The 19871-nt window shown below is 40.0% G+C and overlaps 3 protein-coding genes across 3 annotated transcripts; 1 reads left to right on the forward strand and 2 right to left on the reverse strand.

Moving 5' to 3' along the window:
- Positions 1-5807: 5807 nt before the first annotated feature.
- LOC116187243 (AAA-ATPase At5g17750-like) lies at positions 5808-8162 on the forward strand. Its single transcript, XM_031515898.1, has 3 exons — positions 5808-6573; positions 6689-6977; positions 7592-8162. The coding sequence occupies exons 1-3, from the start codon at positions 5885-5887 to the stop codon at positions 8039-8041; spliced, it is 1428 nt and encodes a 475-aa protein (XP_031371758.1). The 5' UTR covers positions 5808-5884; the 3' UTR covers positions 8042-8162.
- Positions 8163-8168: 6 nt separating this feature from the next.
- Positions 8169-8657, reverse strand: LOC116187244 (protein HYPER-SENSITIVITY-RELATED 4-like). The gene has a single exon (XM_031515899.1). The coding sequence runs from the start codon at positions 8519-8521 to the stop codon at positions 8204-8206; it is 318 nt and encodes a 105-aa protein (XP_031371759.1). The 5' UTR covers positions 8522-8657; the 3' UTR covers positions 8169-8203.
- Positions 8658-18512: 9855 nt separating this feature from the next.
- Positions 18513-19208, reverse strand: LOC116215904 (PHD finger-like domain-containing protein 5B). Its single transcript, XM_031551713.1, has one exon. It carries the CDS (start codon positions 19169-19171, stop codon positions 18839-18841), a length of 333 nt encoding a protein of 110 aa, XP_031407573.1. The 5' UTR covers positions 19172-19208; the 3' UTR covers positions 18513-18838.
- Between the last annotated feature and the right edge of the window lie 663 nt (positions 19209-19871).

Below are 19871 nucleotides of genomic sequence, written 5' to 3' on the forward strand. Positions count from 1 at the left end.
AGCATAGTTTTAGGATTTAGCCCTTTTACCTTCCATTACTTTTTTTTTCCCATTTTCATCCTTCTCAGTCGAGTTACAGTGCTGTTTAGAACGTTCGTAATTATGTGATCCTTAGATGACCACAAATTGCTAGTACCTTGTGATGGATAAGCAGTTTTTCATAGATGTCAAGGGTTTCTAGACCGCTTGTTCCTGCTTATGTGCACGAGTTTACACCTCATGTCTTGGCACGGGCACTGGAGACTCGAATCATGATGCCAATATCATATCGTGTGAAATTTAATTTGAGAGACATACTTGCAATTGAGAATGTACTTTAACCAACAGTGTAAAAATAATAATTGGCACATATTAACGGTAGGGAGGGCGCTAGAACATTAAAGCAAAGCCGATGACCTTTTTGACCCGTTGAGCCGCCCATGATGAGGATAATAATTAAGATTGTTTTAATTATCCATCTCCCATGGACAAATGAGTACATTGAACATGTTAAATGCAAAGAAGATATGTACAATGTATTGCTTAAATGCAAAGAATAGAGAAGGCGCTAAGACGACCGGGTCCTCCTAGTTATATGTATCTCGAAGAGGCTATCCCGTCCCTTAGTCTGACTGTCCGTTGATTGAGATCGACTGGTTGCACCATTCCAACGTACGTAATGAAGTTGCGGTCTATACGCAACTTGTGGAACTTCTTGAACCCTGGAACCATATCTCTTCCCGTCTACGTCAAGTTGCAGTTTCTAAAGGAGAATTAAGTACTATATATATATATATATATATATTATACGAAAAAAATAATTACTTTCAAAAATATGTAATCATGAAAAAATCGTTTGTTTACAAAATTAAATTAAATTAAACTTTACTTTAATTTAATTTTCCCTCAATTCAACAACACAATAAGTACTTTTTTTATATCTTTTTCTTCGAATTTTCTCCATCCTTTATCTTATCTATTATTTAAATTAATTTTTTACTACCAAATTCTCTTAATTATTTCATAATTTTTTTTTCAATTTCGTTACTTTTTTCTAACACAATCATTATTTTTTTTATTTTTTTCTTCAAAATTTTTCATATACTTTTCTCAACTACTTTTGTCTTCATCTCCTCAAATCAAACTTAACTTCATTACCAAATACTATGTAATTATCAATATTTGATCAATGCTACTCGATAATTAATATATTTTATTTATTCATTATTTTGGCGGGATATATATATATATATTTTCATTTTTTTTTTATTTGGAAGCTGTATTGAAGAAATAATTATGGATAAATCCCACCACTAGCTAGGTGGAATTATTCTAAAAGTATGTGTCATACAATTGGAACATTAGGGAAATGCTGTTTGGTCCATGTTCATCCTGTCCTACAAGATGTACATATACATACATTATACATAGATCTAATGTATACTTAATTATTTGGGAGATTATATATAATATTATAATTATTGGCAATTCATGTTTACTTTATTAAAGGAATTTCAGAGCCAAACATTACGTACTTGCATATGTCTCTAGCTAAAATTTTCAATCCTGGGTGTTATAATGTAAATTTCTAAACATGCATCAAGAATTGAACTTACTAGTTTATATGATTTCCGATCCAAAGGTATAATTGCAGTTTCTCAATTTGTTAAGACCATAAAATCTATTCAAATATATATATATATGTCAGCATTTTAGTATCAAATCTATGTATTCATCTCCTCAGCTAGCATATATAGCATGATTTGAAGTATGCTGATTGTATATTTATATTGGCATAGCTCAGCTGGACGAAGCATTTTCGTAAAATATATCAGATCATACCCGAAAGTATGATCGGTCATTCTTGCTATGTCAAGGTTAGCAATCTCGCGGTTTCTTTGTTTTATGTCCACAACAAAAGTATTTAGGAAGGACTATGGCCGGGGCGGTTTGAGTAATATCGGCCCTAAGAAAAGTAGAAGCTTGCCTCATTCTAACGGGTTGTATTCTCAAATGCATATAAATGGATGTTAAGATTTAATTACAAATTTTAGCTAAACAAATCCCGCCACCGTTGTTACAGTGTTCCTAAGATTAATTTATAATTAATTATCTGCTCGGTGCGTTTAGATTGCTGAGCTCCGTTGCGCGAGCTTGTGAGTTGTGACCTGAGCGGGAGCATTAAAGTGGTGGGACGTGGTTTGGGTTTATTGGGCCGGGTCCGTCGGGGCTATCCACTGGCCTGCCCGTGCTAAGCCGAGAGCGGGCCGCGTGAACCGGACGAAAGCCTGGGTCGTGCGGCCCCTAAGTGGAGGGGTGCCTGCGAAAATGGGCCGGAGCCACTCGGGCCCACCATGACCCAATGGGCTAAATTCAACTGAACTATCACTTTTTTATTTTCCTTTTTTTTTCACACTTCTTTTCATACTACAGAATATCTATTTACATCAATTTAGCCATTTCAAAAGGATTCATCAATCGGTTTTCCCTGTACTTATATCAAATTTATATACAGGATTGTTCCATTACATTAGGACTTGGTTGTTATTTTATTATACTATGACAATCACCTTCAATTGCTTTGAATTGGTGCTGCTAAAAAATTAAAAATCTTTTTCATGCAAAGCACGGGTTCTTGTCGAGTTAATATATAATTCTAGCTCGAACATCAATCTATCTGACCACAAAGTGTTTTCAATTTTTTTTACACTACCTCTTGCCTTTGACCAACTTGAGCAAATCACTCTAATATGTACCAACCGGCTATTGTAACCACTTTGTGTAAGAATCTATCGATGAATTATCTTCGTTTCTTTATAATTTTGATAAGAATGTATCGATGAACTTTGTATCCTATACAGAATAAATTATATAGTTACATTTTCTAAAAATTAATTCTTTGAGTAATAAAAACCCGAGGAAACCTTTGCACGCCTCCGTTACCCTTTGGGAGGCCTACGCCCCATAGAAACTGTCTACCTGAGACTGTCCCTTGGCCCGTAGGTCTTGACACAAGGTTAGAATTCTAGCTCTTCCAGAGTGGTATCTCACTGATGGCTCGGGTCCCCCCGGAAGGAGGCCTTCTTCGCCTTCCACCTAAGCTGCGCAGGAAAGGCCCAAAGCCAATCCAACTAAAAAACTAAAAAAATCATATAAATTAATGACAGGAGAAGAAATGGGACAGAAATGTGAATAAGGACTATTGGGATTTAATAAGAATTAGTGGAAGAGGAACCTGGCAAGAAGAATTTCATAGTGGATAAATAATGTCAATGATTAAAGAGGTCTAAGAATCTCTCTAATAAATTTACCTTTTAAATTCATTTGTAATTTCAAACTTCATTTAGGAAAAAAATACAATTTCCTAAAATTACATATCTATACAGGACCGAGCCTAAATACATATCTTCCGTTAATGAGCTAGATTCGATTTGATATTAGACTGAACCGAAGTGTACTAGTTCAATCAAATAAAAAACAATTTATTTACTTTAAAAAATAATAAACAAACATCAAATGTTATCTTCTAGTTGTACACTCCCAATTAAACAAGAACTACATCCTTTATATAAAGAAAAATTCAATCTCGTTAAATTGAGAAAATTTTGAGAAAAGCCAGAACTCATCCGTGAAATTCTCTATAGATAGACATCCTCACATAATATATACATATTATATTAACAAAAGAAAATATTTTATAAGATAAACAATCCTGTTATATATATCTTAATTACTAGTCTTGCTAGAAATTTCTAAGAATTTTTTCTATTCTTGCTATGATATTTTGATATTTTATTAACAGTCCATTTATCGCTTTTGGAAAATTTTTCTTACAATATAGCGAGAGTGAATTTTTATTTCAACTTAAAGAGATTTGATTCTTGTTCAATTGGGAGTGTACGAACACAAGATAACATTTAGTTTTTGCATATTATTTGTTAATTACTTAAATCATTTTTATTTTATTTAACTAGTACATTTCGATTCGGCTTAATATCGGTGCGGATCCGACTAGTCCACAGGTGAGACCGAGTGTCGACGGGAAGATACGTGGTAAAAAATATCAGTAGTCAAAATATAAGGGGTAAATCTTAAGGTAAAATAATATTGGACACGTGTACAGCCAGTATATTACATAAAGGGATCTAACGGTCAAGAATAAAACGACCGTGATGGTTGTTTTTGCTAGCCAATCGTGGTAAAATCTCCAATCTTGAAGAAAAAAAACTATTATCTTGATGATATATGTGCATGTATTAAATGCAAATAAATAGTGATGCAATTATTAATATATATAAAATATGTGTGCATGAATTAAATGCAAATAAATAGTGATACAATATATATATATATATATGTATCTCAACAATAAATGGGGGTATAAAGGTAATTTTCAAAATAGTAAAAGGTCATAAATGTAAATGTCTAAATACTAAGAATTATTAGTAAACAAATATAAATATTATTATAGAAATAAAGAATTATTTAGCTTTTCTTAATTAATTTTAATAATCATTATCAACCTCTTAAAATTTAACTTAAGTTAATCTCTCACCGAAATGATTAGTCATTTTATCTAAAATTATTCAAATTTACAAAAATTGGTATATGAAATGTGAGTAAGAAAAAGACAATTGCGAATACCTAATATATAATTTTTATAGACTATGATTATTAATTTTTCTTTCAAAAGTTAGGAAATTTTGTATTTTTTTGGATTTTACTATTACTTTTTATAAGTTGAATTGATAATTGAGATAATGCATATGAAATATTTTTCATGAATGATTTGCTTATGAGCTCTTAAATTAATTTTCTCTTGCATGAGTATGAAACTTATTGTATTAACATTTATATAGTATAAACAATCTTTGTATATATTGATAAACTGTAAATCAATATAATAATTTATAGTATCTAATATTTCATAATAAATTCCATCGTTTCCATTAAAGTGTATGTGCATATATTTTCTTTTAATTCTACATATCTAAAATATAATGTATATAATTACTAAATCTTAAAAAAATAAGTTCATCTAGTTAACACATTCCTTCATATATTATTTTCTTTACTTCAACTAGAAATAATTAGGGAAAAAGCAGTTTTGGTCCTCAATCTTTGGCGTTTTTCCCCCAAGCCCCTGAATCAGCAAAGATTTTAAAGTTGAGATCTATAATTTTTTCGAGTCTTCTAATTTTTCATGAATAAATCTAGAGTTTTTATGTTTTAACTTTTGTAATATTATTTATAATAAGCACGAAGTTTCAAATTTTAATTTTGAATAAGTATGCCACAAGAAATGTATTTCCTGGATGTCTATTTGGCAGTTTCTCCTTTTTTCTTTTTTCTTTTTAATTTTAATTTTACAAATAAATATTATCATAAGATATGATAATTTTCTGGATATATTTTTGAAATTTCAATTCTTCAAACAAATATAATCGGATAAGATTTGGTTTATCTATAAAATAAAAATTTTATTTGACATTTTGATTTCGCACATATATATATTGATAAGATATGGTAATCTATAAAATATGTCCAGAAATTTTGATTATCCAAACAAATATGTATTATCTAATAAGATACATCTGCTTGCTAAATATTTTTTAAATTTTTATTGATCCTTCTATCTAGATTTTTTTTTCAGTTTTTAATTATAATAATATTTATTAAGCACGAACATTTAAAATTTAAATTTTGAATGAGTATTTTCTGATAAATTTAATCTAGAAGATATTTTTAGAATACTTTTTGTATTGAAATTAGAAGATATGCTAGATATGTCATATCTGTTATTTTGTAGGATTGGAGTTGGTCTATCACTTCCATTATAAATAAAGCAGTAACATGAACAGACTCTCAACTTCGGAAAATACTTTTACTTGCCGCCACAGGAGACATGTTGCCTGGTAATGTCATGGAGATCATGGCCTCCCCGTCGTCCCTCTTCTCGGCCTACGCCTCCTTCAGCGGGTCCATGATGCTCGTTCGCACCATGGTCAACGATATCATTCCCCGTCCGGTCCAGGCCTACCTCTGGCAGGCCATCCGCCGTCTCTTCAAGGCCAATCCCCCTGTCCAGGAGCACCTGACACTCGTGGTGGAGGAATACTTCCATGGCCAGAATGAGATATTCGATGCTGCTGAGATCTACCTCAGGTCCAAGATTGATGCCAACACCGACCGCCTCAAGATCTCCAAGAGCTCCGATGAGGGCGTCCTGGTCAGCTTCGCAAAGGACGAGACCATACTTGACACCTTCGACGGGGTCGAGCTCGAGTGGAAGTTCGTCACTGTCACCACCCCCCACCAGCGCCGCGGGTCCTATGACGAAGGGGAGGAATCTCAGGAACAGTACTTCGAGCTGAGCTTCGATAAGAAGCACAAGGACAAGATTATCGGGTCGTATGTGCCTTTTGTGATCGAGAAGTCGAGCGAAATAAAAGGCAAAGAGAAGATCTTGAAGATGTTCACATGTGGGGGTTACGGCCGCTCTTGGAGTTCGGTTGATCTCCAACACCCTTCAACCTTTGACACTCTGGCCATGGAGCCGGAGCAGAAGAAGGCTGTCATGAACGATCTAGACAGGTCAATCCTGGCATATGTTAATTCCAATTCACCCTACTGGATACCGATTTGGCGATCTCGATTAATACACATCTTTTTCTTATTTATTTATTTTTTTCCTTTTGATCCCGCACAGGTTCTTGGGTCGGAGAGAGTTCTACAAGCGTGTCGGGCGGGCCTGGAAGCGAGGGTACTTGTTGTACGGCCCACCTGGAACGGGCAAGTCGAGTCTAGTGGCTGCTATGGCGAACTACCTCAAGTTCAACGTGTATGATCTCCAGCTATCAAACATAAGGAGCGACTCGCAGTTAAGGGAACTGCTGCTTGAAACCGGGAACAGTTCGATCCTTGTGATCGAGGACATCGACTGCAGCATCGACCTTCCGGAGCGATCAGCGCCCACTCAGAAGGATCCCAGGTCTGAGGTCAGTGGAAAATCCAATTATGTAGTGTTAGTTGAGAACCATTCGCAAATTAATGATTGACATGGTCTTGCCGAAAATAAGAGAATTTTTTTTCAGATTATCCAAAAGTTCAAACACTTAGTTTGAGGCAGGGGAAGAATTTATTGTTTTGATATTTAGAATTTCTTATTCTAGATTTAATGATTAAAATTAGATTCTCTTATGATCGGGAGACCTTAGCAGACCAATCCATCTCGAATATGAATTGGTCATTGCACTTTCGAATATCAAGTAACATAGACCGGGAAAAAAAATATTCAAATTGGATGGAAAAATGATAATCAAATAAATAAAACTAAATAAGTGAATTGTTTTTTAATATCAAAATAGATTCTAATCGATTTTATTTTTTTTGCCACAGATTCTAGTCATATTGGATTGATAATTATAAAACTTTTCTCATTAATTCTAATTAGGTCTTGCTCATATTTATAACTAATCAAAAGAAACTTCGAAACGGCACAGTTTCAGCGGAAATCAATGAACTTTGAATACTTAATTCCATTATTTGATATTCAACAGCATTTAGCATGTGATGATTTTCCTTCATTTTGCCTGCGTTTGTCTCCTTGCAGCTGACATTATCAGGGCTTTTGAATTTCATCGATGGGTTGTGGTCAAGCTGCGGAGACGAGAGGATAATAGTATTCACAACAAACCACGTAGAGAAGCTCGACCCAGCCCTGCTTCGACCGGGCCGCATGGACATGCACATCCACATGTCCTACTGCATGTACCACAGCTTCAAGCTCTTGGCAGCAAACTACCTCGGGATCCCCGATACCGATGACGAGAACCATTGCCATCGGCGTGTCTTCACAGAGATCAAGAGCCTATTGGCAAAGACCCAGGTGACCCCAGCAGAGGTTGCGGAGGAGCTCATGAAGAGTGAGGACCCTCATGTTGCCCTCGATGGGCTTGTGAAGCTGCTCAAGCAGAAGAAAAGGGAAACGCCAACGGATGGGAAATTGGAGACTGTTGAAGAGATTGAGGACCAACTAAAAGAAAAGCTGAAAATTGAATAACAAAATAGTATCTTTTCTATTTTTTCCCTTCTTTTTATGAAGTGTTTCATCTTATTGGTTGAGACTAGTCAATACACATGTCATGAAGTATTTTAACGTATATATAGAGAATTTAGTGTAATTTGCTTTTGTCGTCATTATCTGTTTTTACATCCTTCCCCTTCATTTCTTCCTCTTCTTTCCTTTTCTTATCTTCCTCCTCTTCTTTTCTTCCAACTCTTCTTGAATCTTCTTGGCCTTGAGTTCCTCATTTTCTTTATTCTTCGCCTTGAGGAACTCGATCATGTCCCTAAATGCGTGGTTGGGCTCGTCCCTGCCCTTTAGAAGCTGCTCTGCCACTTCTACTGGCGTGATCTCTGCGGCACGGACGAGATCCTCGGTCTCCCTGGACAAGATGTGGTCCTTCACTCCTAGATAATTGGCGGTGAGGAGCTTGAACCTGCACGGGGTGCAGGATGACATGTGGACATGGACGTCCATCCTTCCGGGCCGTAGCAGGGCAGTGTCGAACTTCTCCTTGTAGTTCGTCGTGAATACGATTATCCTCTCATCCTCGCAGCTCGACCATAACTCATCTATGAAATTGAGCAAGCCAAAAAGTGTCACCTGTTGTGGAGTTGAGAGTGTATCAATTAATAACAATCGGAAGTAAAGTGTCGCATTTCAAATTTGTGGGGTCACTCACACATGACCACGACGGGAGGGACGAATGTTCCAAAATTTTTATCCAAATTTAATTGAATTTGCTCGGACCGACGCCCACGCCCTATCTAAAGTCTGAAGTTTGGATTTATGTAAGAGATTACTAAAGTCCAACAACATGATAATACTTGTCAATGGAGATGTTCAATTCATGTATCATTGCTGAGCCCTAATAATAAAGCTTGCAGACGAAGGTATTGCATAGATGAAACTTCGAAGAAAGTCAGTCCCAGTCTTCAGAGCAAAAATAAATCAATAATAAAGGAAAGCCGTGCGCAATCTACACGAAACAACTGTTCTTGCGGTAACTCCGAAGGAAAGCCTTTACATTTACTCTCCACAGTTGTTGGGTATCCCTCCAATTTGGAGGAAGTTGGGCTCAAATTGTATTGAGCTTTTTATCGGGCTTTAATAGGCCCAAGAACCCACTATTGTTAGGGTTTATTTTTCAGAAAACCAGTTGAGGAATATGGCAACAGATCAGCACAGAATAACAGAGAAGAACAGAGCAGAATTCGGATCAACAGGAGCAGCGCGCAGCTGGAGATCAAACCTCGATCGGGACGTCAAACGAACTCCGATTGGGACGAAATTTTGATAGCAGCTTCACAACACGTGGGGCTAAGTTCTGAACGGTCAGAATTTCTATTCGAGCTCTGTAAGTGCTGTTTCAGCTGACTTTGTGAACCACCCGGTGTGGGTGACGAATTTAGTGTTTGGGTGATCCAAGAGAGTGTTTCTCTTGAGTTTGGTGATCCAAGGGTTTACCCTTGATGAAAGACATTGTATAACCTTCATTCATAGTGGATCGTTGATTCGGAGTTGGTCCCGTGGTTTTTCCCCACATCGGGGTTTTCCACGTAAAATTCTTGGTGTTCTTTTAGTTTACTGCTTGTTGGTTGATTTGATTAGCTCCTATCTCGATTACACTAGTAGGGGAGGAAGATTAATCGCTGTGTTATTGTTTGGTTGAGTACATCCCTTCCCAACAAGTGGTATCAGAGACTCGGGTTAGAGAAGTTTGAGTTTTTTCGGTGTTTTTCGAGATGAAGGAGTCTACAGGATCTATGTTCAAGTTGAATGCAACCAACTACTCTATATGGAAGTCTCGGATGGAGGATCTTCTATTTTGCAGGGATTTGTACGATCCCATTGAAGGGGATTCCGCGAAACTCAAAGATAAGGATGACAAGGCTTGGGAACGCACAAATCGGAAGACTATTGGTTTGATTCGGCAGTGGATAGACAATAGTATTTATCATCATGTTGCTCAGGAGACAAATGCGAAAGCTTTGTGGGATAAATTGACAAATCTCTACGCGAGGAAGACTCCGCAAAATAAGGCCTTTCTCGTGAAGAAGCTGGTTCATCTTCGTTACCAGGATGGAGGTGATATGGCTGTGCACATGAGTAATTTCCAGGATATTATTAACCAGTTGACGAACCTGGAGATAATATTACCCGATGAGTTGCAGGCTTGTCTACTTTTAGGGACTCTACCAGATAATTGGGACACACGTGTGGTTGCATTAAGCAATTCTGCGCCAAACGGGAAGCTATCGTTGGCCACGGTGACAGACAGTTTATTTAATGAGGAGACTAGAAGGAAAGGCACGGGAATTTCCATTCAGTCTGAAGCTTTGGTTACTGAACAACGAGGGAGAAGTCAAAGCAGAAATTTCTCTTCCAAGCATAGTAATTCACGTGGCAAATCGAGGGGTAGATCAAAGTCGAAGATGAGAAAAAGGGTCACTTGCTATCATTGTGGAAAAGAGGGACACTACAAAAGGGAGTGTAGAGCTCCGAAGAAAAATCAGAATGGCAACGGTGAGAGCAAGAAGGAAGAAGGCACTACAGCAGTGGCATCTGATGGAGAGACCTACATCGTTTGTGATGAAGCCTATGTGAATTTCACGTGTCAGGACTCTACCTGGGTTGCAGATACAGGTGCCTCGTTTCATGTCACTCCTCATCGAGATTTCTTCTTATCTTATACTACCGGGGACTATGGTTATGTGAGAATGGGGAATGGACAGTCATGCAAGATTGTCGGTATTGGTGATATCTGTCTAGAAACCGAGCTTGGCTGCAAGTTGCTTCTGAAGAAGGTGAGGTATGTTCCAGAAATTTGCCTTAACCTAATCTCGACGGGTCAGCTTGATGATGAAGGCTACAATAACGAATTTAGCAATGGGAGATGGAAGCTCTCCAAGGGTTCGTTGATTGTGGCACGGGGTCAGAAAACCGACACTCTCTACAGGCTGCGTGCCAGGCACAATTCCGGTCAGGTTAATGTTACTGAGAATTATCCTATCGAGCTATGGCACAGGAGACTTGGGCATATCAGCGAGAAAAGTATTCAAATTCTTGCTAGAAAGCAGTTTTTGCCTGTTAAAGGTATGCACTTGAGCACTTATGATCACTGTTTAGCTGGTAAGCAGAGGAGAGTTTCTTTTGTTAGAAGTCGTCCCTCTAAATGCGATCATATACTTGATCTTGTGCATACTGATGTTTGTTTCATGTCGGACAGATCTCTTGGTGGTGCTCTCTATTTTGTGACCTTTATAGATGATCACACTAGGAAGGTTTGGGCTTACCCTATGAGAACTAAAGATCAGGTGACTGAGATTTTCAAGATTTCCATGTAGCAGTGGAAAGAGAAACGGGCATGAAGCTGAAATGTGTCAGAGCTGATAATGGTGGTGAGTATAGGGGTCCTTTCGAGAACTACTGCAGAACTCACGGTATCAAACTTAAGAAGACGGTACCGAAGACACCACAGCAGAACGGGCTTGCAGAGAGGATGAACCGCACACTTGTTGAGAGAGTTCGTTGTATGCTTTCTCAGGCGAAACTGTCTAAGTCTTTCTGGGGCGAGGCAATGAGGTCAGCGGTTGATCTTATTAATCTTACACCGTCAGTTGCATTTGATGGAGATGTACCCCAGCAGGTGTGGACCGGCAAGAAAGTATCATACAAGCATCTCAGAGTCTTCGGGTGCAGGGCATCTGTTCACATTCCTCGAGATGAAAGATCAAAACTTGATGCCAAGGCAAAACAGTGCATTTTTTTGGGTTATGCACATGAAGAGTTCGGGTACAGGTTTTGGGACCCTGATAGCAAGAAGATCATCAGGAGCAGGGATGGTGTCTTTTTTGAGGACCAGACAATCGAGGATTTGCAAAAGTTAGAGAAGGCCAGAGTAGGCAATCCTCACGAGATCTCTATTCCTGTACCGGTTGATGTAGAGCATCCAGTGGAAGAGGTACCTGGTGAGTATGAAGAAACCACGACTGGGGGTGAGATTCCTCAGGTAGATGATGATGTGACTACGGATGATATAGGCTCGTAGTTACAGTTAGAGCCTGCAGATCTACCTAGACGATCTGATAGAATAAGACGACCATCTACAAGATATCCGCCTCATGAGTATGTGCTACTGACTGACGAGGGAGAACCTGAGTGCTATGGTGAAGCTGTGGCACATGAGCACAAGGAGCACTGGTTGAAGGCGATGAATGAAGAGATGAACTCCTTGTCTGAAAATCACACGTATGACCTAGTGAAGCTACCGCAAGGTAAGAGAGCATTGAAGAACAAATGGGTCTACAGGTTGAAGACAGAGAACTCGCGACCTCGATACAAAGCTCGACTGGTAGTGAAAGGTTTCAACCAGAAGAAAGGAGTTGACTTCGAGGAGATCTTCTCGCCTGTTGTCAAGATGTCATCGATCCGAGTTGTTCTCACACTGGCAGCAAGTCTGAATTTGGAGATCAAGCAGCTCGATGTAAAAACAGCTTTCTTGCATGGTGACTTGGAGGAAGAAATATATATGGAGCAGCCTGAAGGATTCCGAGTTAAAGGTAAGGAGCATTTGGTGTGCAGGTTGAGGAAGAGCTTGTATGGGCTTAAGTAAGCACCTCGGCAGTGGTACAAAAAGTTTGACTCTTTCATGTTGAGCCATGGCTACACACGGACAACTTCAGATCATTGTGTGTTCGTGAAACAATTCTCGGATGGTGATTTTATCATTTTACTGTTATATGTGGATGATATGCTACTTGTTGGTCATGATATGAGCAAGATTGCAGAGATCAAGAAAGAGCTCAGCAAGTCCTTTGCCATGAAGGATTTGGGACCGGCAAAGCAGATCCTTGGGATGCATATTTCTTGTGACAGATCAAGTGGAAAAATTTGGCTTTCTCAAGAGAAGTATATCGAGAAGATTTTGGATCTGTTCAACATGGGTAATGCTAAACCAGTTTCATCACCACTTGCTTCTCATTTCAAACTTAGCTCGAAACAATGTCCTACAAGTGAGAAGGAGAAAGAAGAGATGAAGAAAGTTCCTTACTCTTCAGCTGTAGGAAGTTTAATGTATGCCATGGTCTGTACAAGGCCAGATATTGCTCATTCTATTGGTGTGGTTAGTCGTTTTCTCTCCAATCCGGGGAAAGAGTATTGGAATGCAGTTAAGTGGATCCTGAGGTATCTCAGAGGAACATCCAAGGTGTGTTTACACTTTGGCACTGGTAAGTCGGAGTTAGTGGGCTACACGGATGCGGATATGGCAGGAGATATCGATTCCCGAAAATCCACTTCGGGACACTTGATGACTTTTGCAGGGGGAGCTATCTCATGGCAATCAAGGCTTCAAAAGTGCGTCGCTTTGTCTACAACGGAAGCCGAATACATTGCGGTGACCGAAGGTTGCAATGAGATGTTGTGGTTGCAAAAGTTTTTGCAGGAGTTGAGCTTGAAGCAAGAAAGGTATGTTCTACACTGTGATAGTCAAAGCGCTATTCATCTTTGCAAGAATCCCACTTTCCATTCGAGGTCGAAACATATCGATATCAAGTTTCATTGGATTAGAGATGTGTTGGAGTCCAAGCTGGTGAAGCTAGACAAAGTGCACACTGATGAGAATGGAGCTGATATGATGAAAAAACCTCTCGCTAGGGAGAAACTTCATGTTTGCCGAAGTATAGCCGGTATGCTCGAAGCCTCCAAATAGTCGGGAGGGGGAGTTTGTTGGGTATCCCTCCAATTTGGAGGAAGTTGGGCTCAAATTGTATTGGGCTTTTTATCGGGCTTTAATAGGCCCAAGAACCCACTATTGTTAGGGTTTATTTTTCAGAAAACCAGTTGAGGAATATGGCAGCAGATCAGCACAGAATAACAGAGAAGAACAGAGCAGAATTCGGATCAACAGGGGCAGCGCGCAGCTAGAGATCAAACCTCGATCGGGACGTCAAACGAACTCCGATTGGGACGAAATTTTGACAGCTGCTTCACAACACGTGGGGCTAAGTTCTGAACGGTCAGAATTTCTATTTGAGCTCTGTAGGTGCTGTTTCAGCTGACTTTGTGAACCACCCGGTGTGGGTGACGAATTTAGTGTTTGGGGGATCCAAGAGAGTGTTTCTCTTGAGTTTGGTGATCCAAGGGTTTACCCTTGATGAAAGACATTGTATATAACCTTCATTCATAGTGGATCGTTGATTCGGAGTTGGTCCCGTGGTTTTTCCCTATATCGGGGTTTTCCACGTAAAATTCTTGGTGTTCTTTTCGTTTACTGCTTGTTGGTTGATTTGATTAGTTCCTATCTCGATTACACTAGTAGGGGAGGAAGATTAATCGCTGTGTTATTGTTTGGTTGAGTACATCCCTTCCCAACAACAGTTCTTATAATTTTCTTGGCAAGACGAAGGCCATGCACTAGAGATTGAGTACGGAGTGCAGCACAGCTTGAATAAGCTGCGACCTCTCAACGAAAGATAACCTTTTACCTATCAAACTATTGCATTTACAATCCCTTTCCCTCCATTCGAACATAGGATTAATTTTGTGTCCCACCAAGGAGGCATTCTTACGTGCAACACGAAAACATACATTACATGCCTTACTTGAATCTCCCTATGTTGATAATTTTGTTCATTCCAATTTAAATCATCATGCCATTTCACCTATGAAGCATTAGAGGCGACCGAGAGATTCCATCATGGCACAGTTTACTAAAGTTGATGCCCGTTCCTTCAATTCGAATACGATCGATCATTATTGATAACATATAGCAAACCCTAATGAAGTGACAGAGGGCGCCGAAGTGGACGGCAGAAAGAAACAGGAAACTCTACTCATTTCTCTTTCACCCATGAAAAGTTCACTCGATGGCCAAAATTCAAATTCCGTCGTCTATTTATTTGAACATCATAATTAGGAAATTTGGCCTGCTGAATAACCCGCGAAAGACGAAAGCAACCCGATTTTGAGGAATGGATGTCGGGTGTAATTAAATAAGGCGAGATGAAGCATCATCTTTCCTCCTCCTCTAACCTGATCGCTCAGCAATATGATCACTTGGTGACTTCCTGTGCTCTGCTCGGTTGTGTTGCTTTTCTTCTGACCATGCGTTGCCAGATATTCTTAACCTCCTCCAACCAAACCGGTGTCACCGAGTAATCACCCGCCCCTTGCTCGACATTATAGTCTACCCTTGGGAACAGGTTTGCGGCAACAAAACATCCAAGCCAAAAACAAGCCCCCAACAGAATCAATACGCAATTTCTCTTCCCGATGATCTTGGCCCAAGCGCTACTGAGGATAAGCTTTAGGCTGAATTAATTAATTTAGCGTGAGAAAAACCTATACGAGCTCAGGAACTAACTTGCTCTCAGTGGTCGATTAACCCTGCTGAACCTTCCGAATCATTCGCGTGCAAGAAGGTTTTTCTACATGATTTCAATCTTACTCTACCTAATTCCCTCATCAAAGGCATGTTAGATTGTGTGCATCTGTATTCATCCGATACTGGAGTCAAGTAAGTGCAATAGCAACTAGTTTTACAGACATCACAGTGACAACATTGAGGGTGAGAGGGGAGGAGGCACTCAATTATATACTGGCTAGCATGAGGACCGACTCGTACGACACCTTCCGATATGACAGTTACAACACAACTCCCCTCCTTGGTCTGAGCCAGACCTTTGCATAAGGAATATCATGATAGGGATGATTAGCTCGCATGAAGATGCTGATGGTCATACCTCCGCCCTTTGAGGAGGGCCGACAGAAAGCATGGGTTACCGCCCTATCCCACTTCAAGCCATGCACCTCCAAGTTTGCAGTCACTCTCCTGAGAGACAAGCCATAGATTAACCAATAAGCAGCCACGTCAATAATCAAAAGAGTGTTGCCACCCAAAGGAATTAGGTTCCTCCGGTAGGTTGGACACGGACATATGGGGAATCGGCAGTCGAACATATCCCCGTAGTTCTGTTCCACGTCATATGAAAGGAGGAGGCTTTCAGGAAGAGGACTATTCTGCATAATAAGCTTCATGCCACCTGCAGTCAGGGCCTCGGTAGTGTTGGTGCTGTCCCAGCGAAAGTAAGCAACTACGCTTCTAAAATTACATCCAAAGATGTGTCCTGGACTGCTCGAACTGTCTCGATTTCGTATCATAGATCACGATCCAAGAACGATGCTTCCCAGTGCCTCAGAAGATTTATAACCTGCCATCATCATATGGGACTCCTAGGGGCTCAAGTCGTGGTCCCTTCATGTTAGGACCCATGCTCCATGCTCCAAGTCCAAGGAAAATCGTTACTGATAGGTGTAGTCGGTAATGACACAGACCACAGCCAAGCCGAGCACCGGAGGGAGCGGTCCTTCTTGTTGGTGCAAGGATAAATGGTCTCCTCGAACTGCATTCCTCCAAAGAGAAACGAGGAGTGGCCAACTTGGCATGACCTGAACGGAAGGGGAGTTACTCAAGCTTTCCTCCCCCAAGAGAAGCAGCAGCATGAAGTGTAGTCAGATCATGATCACCGTCATCATCCAAATCTCATCGAAGCTTGCGAAATGCCAAAGGTAATCCTCCTTTTCTATTATTTTATCATCGGAGAATTCGACAGGAGAAGGAGGACGCATTAAAAGCACACACTAGCGTATGATAACTCCCTCCTGCTGCTGCTGCATTCCTTCTGATGGAACGAAAATGTCTCCTGCATTCATTCATATATCAATCGGGAAAGCCACACACCAGTTGGTCGGTTACGCTATCATCATCAAATCAATCAATTAAAATAGAACCCGACCATCCCAATTGCATTATCAGTCAATCAAAAAACTTTAGGATTTTAGGGTTATGTCGTAGGCAGGCAAGAGCAAGAACTGAGACCAAGTAAGTGCAAGGCAACTGAGATCAGTCTACTCCACTCCCCTCCACAACAAAAATATGAATATAATAACCCAAAAAAAAAAAGGCAGGGGGACCAAAAAATTTGAAATTTTCGCTCCCCTGGCTGCTATTTACATCACCATCACCATCAACATCGTCGTCGTCGTCGTCGTCATCATCAGGAGGGGAATACTAATTCGATTGCAAATCTTTACACACATATATACATACCAACACACAATACAAAATCCTAAAATGAATTTTTTCACCTGCTGACGTCTCTCACTGCAGCTATATCTAGCTGGGGAAGAGAACCCGTTCGTTCAGGGTTTATCTTCGGTGAATGTGAGATTACTCTTTCCCAAAATACAGGGTACTTGGACCTGCACGCCCCTATCAAATTCTCTCTCGCCCCCATCCCTGATGGCCTGATCCCATCCCATCCTTATTTCTTTGCCAGCTTTCGTGTCCTTTCATCAAGTTCCCCTCTGTCCGTCCTCATCCTCATCCCCACCCTCCACCGAGCCTACCGAACCCTGATCTGATCATCCCAGCAATTGCAACTTCTTCTACCTTCAGGGCCGTGCCCTGGCCGATAAAATTCTGGGCAAAAATTGGCACGACCCAAAAAATGATTTTATCTTTTGTCGCTTGTTCAAGTCAATAGTAGATCTTTAACATATTATCTTCTTAGGTGCATCTCAACGTGAAAATATGATTTAATAAATGGCATACCCATCTCAACGAAGTTTCATGACAATGACTATGATTGTTTCTACATGAAGTACAAGGGTATAGAATGAAGGATCCTTCCTAACCAAAGAAATTGTTCTCCTACAAATCAGAAATCCTGAGATTCCATGGATTTGGGAGTTATGGCATGAATTCTAGGAAAACAAAGGAACGAGTTGCCTAGGAAAAGAAAGACTGTGGATGCTGAAGTTCAGTTTTAAGGCTGTCTCCCATTGAACAGGGTATATTCTTACATTCAACACTGGAAAGAAATGTGTTACATTGTGCTCTTGAATCTCCGTTCTTATGAACATGTGTTTCATTGCGTTCTCCTCGTCCTTCCCCCTCTTCTTTCCTCCGCTTGATCCTGACAACAAGGGGTTTTTTCCCTCTTTTTTTCTCTGCTTGATCCTGACAACAAGGTGCCGACGGTAGCCCTTGATGATAGATCCATAAGGACTATCCCCGACCTTCTTGGACTAGGAAGACAATGACATTCCTCAACCACGGAAGGCACTACCAAATCCACATTGTAAGCTCCAAGGATATACAAGTGAATATCCTTTTCCCCCAGGCAAGTGCATGCTGATCTTATCTCAGGCTTGCAAGGACAAGCATCGATCTGCTTGTCCCTCGTATAAAGTCGGCGAGCTTCCGGAGCTGGTATAGCTCCAACGAAAGCAAGCTGCCTGGCTTTTTTTCTTTTCCTCTTAATACATATATAAATTATAATGTGATAAAAATATATAGTTGATGGAATTTGAAGAGAGAAGATCATTGGAATCAAAGTTTCTATAAATGAAATAAACATAATGCTGAGGTCTTAATGGCTTCTTTGGAATGAGAAATTTGAAGTAAAAAATGCAGCCTTCCGGGGAGGATGTTATTTTCTGATTTCCTCCAACTATCCAATGTCGTCCGTAACTTTGTCCAACTCCTACTCCGATGGGAGACCAGCCATTTTTCTGGAAAAGATTTACACCGAAAGCAATGGAACATATAGACTTCTAGTCTACATTTTAGAGTAGAACTCAGGTGTACATCTGTTCACATACAGATTTGAGACTACAACTCGATAATACAAAGCACATTCTCAAAACATAATCCAGGTTCGACGCATCAATGCTAACAAAACTAAGAGTTAGAGAGTGGGCATAAGGATATAACTCATGCTATGCCAATCATCGCTTCTTAAACCCGTATTTCTTACGTTCATAGAACAGATCCGTCTTTGCACTACCTAGGTTAACAATCTTCGGGCACCCATCTCGATCCTTCTCCTGCTGCGTGCACTCCTTACAGTAGTAGGCATCAGAGATCCCCACTCCTCCGCAGATAACGCAACGGCCCTGAAATGACCCATAGTTGCATTCATCGCAGACCCGAACAAGCGTGCAGGGACGGACATATGAATCACAGATCACACACTTCCCGTCGCACTTCTCACAAAGCCGTCCAATGGCGATCCCTGGTTGCTTCCTGCACATGATCAAATCAGGATGGTGCTTGGCCATGATTGAGGAGCCCTCGGTTTAGAGTCAGATCTTGAAGCTGCACATGAAAGGACCAAGAGAGCACTAAGCAGAGTTCCAGTAATGACCAGAAGGGCACGAAAAATGCACTAAAGCAGATAATCAGAAAAATCTTGTAAAACAAAGCCATATTCATTTCACAAACAGGGCATGAAATTCCAATCTGTACCATTCTCAATTGTTGCAAATTACCAGAAGATTAGAGCAAATCCACAACATAATAAAACCGAATGCAAACTATAGACCAACTCCCAGTACTCAAAAGCCGATTACACCTCCCATCCCAGGAAATGTGAAGTTAACTGATTCCCCACAACTATGGGTTGGGTAAAGACCTAGAGAAGCCTATATGGACTCGGTCAAGAAATTGCAAAGATCATCTATGCACAACTGGACTCATAAGGTAGTCTGGAAGACGATAACGGCAAAGAGAATACAGGCTCCGAGCAACAGCCACCATCTCAGGCAATTAATTGCACCATGCTTCAACATTCAACTCAAATGTATCATTGAGTCTCCACAGAACCAGGTATCCTGTATTTTTCATGCTACCCTAACCACCATTTGCACTTTTTCTCAGGTCATAAAAGTCTCCTGAATTTCCTCAGAAACTAATGATAATCCCATCAGATGAATCGCATTTATATCTAAGTAACCTGTACAAATAGATGGAGTCGACTTC

The sequence above is a fragment of the Punica granatum genome, chromosome 8 (genome assembly GCF_007655135.1).
Source record: "Punica granatum isolate Tunisia-2019 chromosome 8, ASM765513v2, whole genome shotgun sequence".
NCBI classification, from domain to species: Eukaryota; Viridiplantae; Streptophyta; class Magnoliopsida; order Myrtales; family Lythraceae; genus Punica; species Punica granatum.